Source organism: Anneissia japonica, unplaced genomic scaffold (genome assembly GCF_011630105.1).
Source record: "Anneissia japonica isolate Jap-2015-1 unplaced genomic scaffold, ASM1163010v1 scaffold7370_len818893_cov191, whole genome shotgun sequence".
NCBI lineage: Eukaryota > Metazoa > Echinodermata > Crinoidea > Comatulida > Comatulidae > Anneissia > Anneissia japonica.
The window spans coordinates 254,099-258,816 of NW_022687459.1; the positions used below are offsets into that span (position 1 = coordinate 254,099).

The 4,718-nt window shown below is 33.0% G+C and overlaps 2 protein-coding genes across 3 annotated transcripts in view; one reads left to right on the plus strand and one right to left on the minus strand.

Moving 5' to 3' along the window:
• Positions 1–147: 147 nt before the first annotated feature.
• Positions 148–2,483, plus strand: LOC117118754 (cyclin-dependent kinases regulatory subunit-like). The gene is made up of 3 exons (XM_033263443.1): positions 148–323; positions 716–843; positions 1,333–2,483. Exons 1-3 carry the CDS (start codon positions 163–165, stop codon positions 1,377–1,379), a joined length of 336 nt encoding a protein of 111 aa, XP_033119334.1. The 5' UTR covers positions 148–162; the 3' UTR covers positions 1,380–2,483.
• Positions 2,484–3,003: 520 nt separating this feature from the next.
• Positions 3,004–4,718, minus strand: part of LOC117118680 (cilia- and flagella-associated protein 91-like) — a 12,215-nt gene continuing 10,500 nt past the window's right edge. The window contains exon 16 of one of the 2 annotated variants that reach the window (XM_033263349.1): positions 3,004–4,215. In XM_033263349.1, coding sequence (XP_033119240.1) covers positions 3,778–4,215 — 438 coding nt within the window. In that variant the 3' untranslated portion in view covers positions 3,004–3,777. The remainder of the gene's footprint in view (positions 4,216–4,718) is intronic. The other variant, XM_033263353.1, reaches the window with a different exon arrangement.

Here is a 4,718-nt window from a genome sequence, read left to right on the forward strand (position 1 = left end):
TATATATACAGTACTGATCACAGAACGTTCGACATATAGACACGCATGGAACAAGTTAGTAATTTGCAAGTGACACACGTGTGATAAGCTAATGAATAACTAATGACGTAGTGACCTATTTGACCTTTGTTTCAATATCCAAGCATTACGGCTTTGGGTAAAATGCATGCTCTGCGAACCTACCTACCAACTGCATATTTCCCAATGCCAACGATGTTGTTTATTACCAGACAAAAGAGAGTGCGCACTGTTATCAAGTATGCAAATACTGTAACAACAAGTGTTAGCTTCGATGAATTCCAGCTTAGGTTGATTAAACTATTGTACGTAGATGGGACAATTGTTTTATTCAAAATTTACAAATGTTATTTACTGAAATTATATACAGAATATCTAAAAAGTTACTTCTACTTTGATTCGAAGACATTTAACACAATTCTGGTAGGTTACAGTATCTCTAAAACACAATTTTTTATTATTATTGTTCTTATTAACGGAAATAATATTCACAGAATAAATTGAACTGCGTTAACAGAATGTGATTAATGTAATTTATTAGATGCAAAAAAAAAGGAATAATGTAACGTTATTTTTCAGGTGTCCTTGGATCTGATTATGCTTGTTTTCACTTGTTAATGGTGTATGTATGTAGGCTTATGTATATATGTATTTATTTTAAATTAAAAAATGTGTTTTGATCCTTTTATTTAAAAAGGCACGTGATTCTACCCCCGGAGATTGTCAAGCTAGTCCCTAGAAACCATTTGATGACGGAGACTGAATGGCGCAATATTGGTGTTCAGCAGAGTCCAGGCTGGATTCATTATCTGATACACTCCCCAGGTAACCAATATTTATAAAGGAAACAAATGAATAATAATATAAATAAACAAATAATAAATAAATACTATAAACAATAATATAACATGTTTATTTTATAAAATCTTATTATATGACAATAACTAGCTAACCTTGTAAATTCTAATAAATTACTGGGGCAGATGCAGAGAGGGTGCAGACAGTGTGGTCGCACCTTCCCCCCTTCTAATTGTTTTAAGAAACATAATTCTTGTATTGTATTGATACATAGGCCTAGTACCGGTAAGATTTTTAAGGCAATTTCCGGGCACTTAGAGGTCCATATTTTCAAAATTTTCTCACCTCCGCTCCAACTATGGCGGGGCTGAGGTCAACTTTTCATGCACCCCCTACCGCCAAAATCCTGTATCCACCCCAGAAATGATGATATTTTTCTATAATTTTTAAGCCATTTTTTCCCTTTTTTGATGTTTTTAAGTACTTATACATTATTTATCTTGTTTTCTTTGGCAGAACCCCATATTTTGTTATTTCGAAGACCAGTGTCTACAACATCGTGATTTGTTTATCATCCCATCCTTCAGCTTGAGCTGGCAGTAGTTTTCATTTATAGTACTTTGTGTTTTATGTAGACTAGTACATGCAGGTGGTAGTGGGACAATAATGGTTGTGACTTGCAGATGGCTTGCCATTACAGTATTATAATTAATATTACTACTTTTTATTTGTGTTTATCGTTCATAGTGCAAATATCATTAGCAACATTCAGCCTGTTTGTGGCTGAAATTTGTTTTTATTAAAGCCGTGTTCACACTATCAAAGTTTATGTACAAATTTGTAGGATATGCCCATATATGGGCATAATGATTAATATTTTTCTTGCCTATTAACATTGAGCTTTAGATTTTGTGACGACGGTAAGATCTAGAACGGAATGCCGTCACTCAGAATTCATTGCGCATGGAAAGATGCCGAGTCATTTTTGTGTCTGATTTTCTAGGATGCAGTGTGGCCTGAATTTACGTTGCGCATAGAATGCGGAGCAATCACAGATGAGTGAATCTGTCATAGGGTCACGCCATCTCACAAATTCAAAGCTTCTTAATGTAATACAGTACTACTTCTCTTGGATTCTGTGCATTGATCCTTGAATTTGGTTTCAATTTAAGGTCAATTTTAATAAAGACTAAGTTAAGAATAATGATTTTTGTGCAAAATGACACATGATAAGTGTATATTTAAAAAAAAAATAATCCCGTTAAAAAAAGTTTATAATTTATTTGATCCTTCAATGAGCAATTAATAGTAATATTGTAGGTTTTCTATATTTAACCAGCGACAGTACCGTACATCTTACAGGGATAGGTGTCAGGGGAGATGGGAAAAAATGCTTGCAGTGAATAGGCGGCTACTCATAAAAATCATATCCAAGGCCCCCTCACTCCTTGATAAACTCACCATGTCAGTATGCTCACCAAATATGGACATGGTAATGTCATATCGCATTTATTGGCCAAATGCTTTTATGTTAGATTAATTTATTGTGAAAAATCAATGTTTAGTGTTTAACTTTAGTTGCTGATAACTAGGTTTAAAATTGTCAATTGTTGTAAATCTTAAGAATATGAGTGAATCACTGAATAAATATATAACGTTTAATGAAATTGAGTGTTCAAACAGTTTTATTGTGTACTTGTACAATTGAATACAGCAATGGGCGCATCAATAACATTCTGTTATTTTTAAACTGTTGATCATTGATTTGTTGTACATCCAAAATGCACTGAAATTTTAGATGGTTCAAGGCTACAGTATTAAAAATAATAATAATGAACATTTGTATAGCACTATAAATAACACTCATGCTTATTCTCCACATGAAAGTCAATTAAATTTCATTTCTCCCTAGGTGCTATGAGGCAATTTAATGCTACTTGGAAAAGATAATTAGGTCTATGCCAAACTCTATACATTTTTAAAATGCATTTTATACATAGTGCTTTTATGCCTCTTTGCTAGGAATGTTGAGACCTCTTTTAGCCAATTTTTACCATTTTAACTTTTACAATTTTAAGCTTTACATTTTAACACTTTATGATGGGATGTATGTGTTGTGTATTTTAGTAGGTGATTGTATCATTAAGTATATATATATGGATTTTATTTAAATCTGAACAAACAACCTGAATTTCAAACCATATATTTTACAGTGTTTGACATTGACAATTAATACTGAAATGAAGAAAGAACTTGTCAGTAGCATGGTAGTACAGTGCAATTACGTTATGGTCAAACAAACATGAATCAATTTCTATGTGGTCTTTATAAACAAATAATTGCTTAATGATACTGTAATATTTAAGTTACAGTATTTGATCCACGCCCATCATAAGAATCACATGACTGAAACTACCTATGTTACTAGACATACTGTACTGACAAAATTCTAGTTAAAAGTTTTTTTTAAATATTAGAAACTTTGCACATAACCAATATCAACTTTTATTATAGTTATTTTATTATAGTTATTTTATTCATCTTCTAATGAAAGATATTTTCTATATATTACAGAATCTTAATATGATGTACAGTAATAGGGTAATCAGACAATTGATTTTAAATGAAAAATGCATTTAAATAAAATTTAATAAAAATTCAATTCCTAGGATATGTATAGACCATAATAGAAATGGATGGAAGTATTAGTTATTCATATTTACATTATATTACTGAATCTAACATGATAATATATATTTACAGAGAATAAGTTTTCTAACATTTAATGCTATATTCCATCTGATTTGAAAAATGCTAACAAGTAAAATTTGATATTTAATTCCACAGAAATGTATCCACAATCATAGAAATGGATGGAAGTATAATATTTATTCGTATATTTATTAATATCTTACAAGTTCAATATTGTCACATAAAGAAAATAAGTCGTACAAAAAATTGTTAATCCTGCGTTGAGCTATCGGCCATCGTTTTAGGCGATAGCTTGTCTTCTGCTATAGTTTGCTTATTATCATCCTGGTCTTGTTCGCCAGGTTGGTCTTTAGCTTCATCTTCAGTAGCTTTGTTAGTAATATCACCTTCTTGATTAGTATCTGCCATTGCTTCTTCTTGTGTATCTTCACCAGTTTTATTCTCAAGTTGGCTCTGTATTTCTTCTGGTGCTACATTTTTGTTGGCAGTTTGCTCTGGTTCAACAGATGGCTGTTTCTCTGCCTCAGAGGGAGGGGCTGTTTCTTGGGCTGCAGGGGCTGGGTCAGGCACTGGTGTGATTACAGGTGAAGATGCTACAGGCTTATCAACGGGTGTTTGTGGTTTAGAAGACACAGATACATCTGTAGCTTGGCTAGAGATAGATGGTGTTTGCCTCTCTTTTGCAACCTATTAAAAAAAAAACCCTAAAGTTATTTGAAAATGTAGGCATAAATCCTCCAGCTGACAGAGTCAAAACATGAACCATTTTGCTGGCTGCACCAGGATTTGTCTGACAGAGGGGTTTGACAATTTCAAGTGGGGTCCAGGGGTAAAGCCAAGTGCCCCGGTACTGGTACCTGGAAAATTTTAAAATGTTTCAGAACATGCTTGCACCATGGTCTGACAAGGGGATTGACCTGTCCGAGGGGAGGCTTAAATCCCCTTCCTCAATGTCATTTTCTTTAACATTATTATTTAAATAGCACATGTAATTGAAATGTTTAGTAATAATATCCATGTTGCATTATTTGTAACTTTAACATAACACAAACTGAATTAGTCTGAAAATAAAATAGTGTAGTATAGATGAATGGCAGTTACATGATTAATGGGAGTAGCTAGATAAGATGTTAGAAGGGAAATAACAATGCAACACATCTCGTGGTCGGTAGGACTGGGGGTCCGGGCCG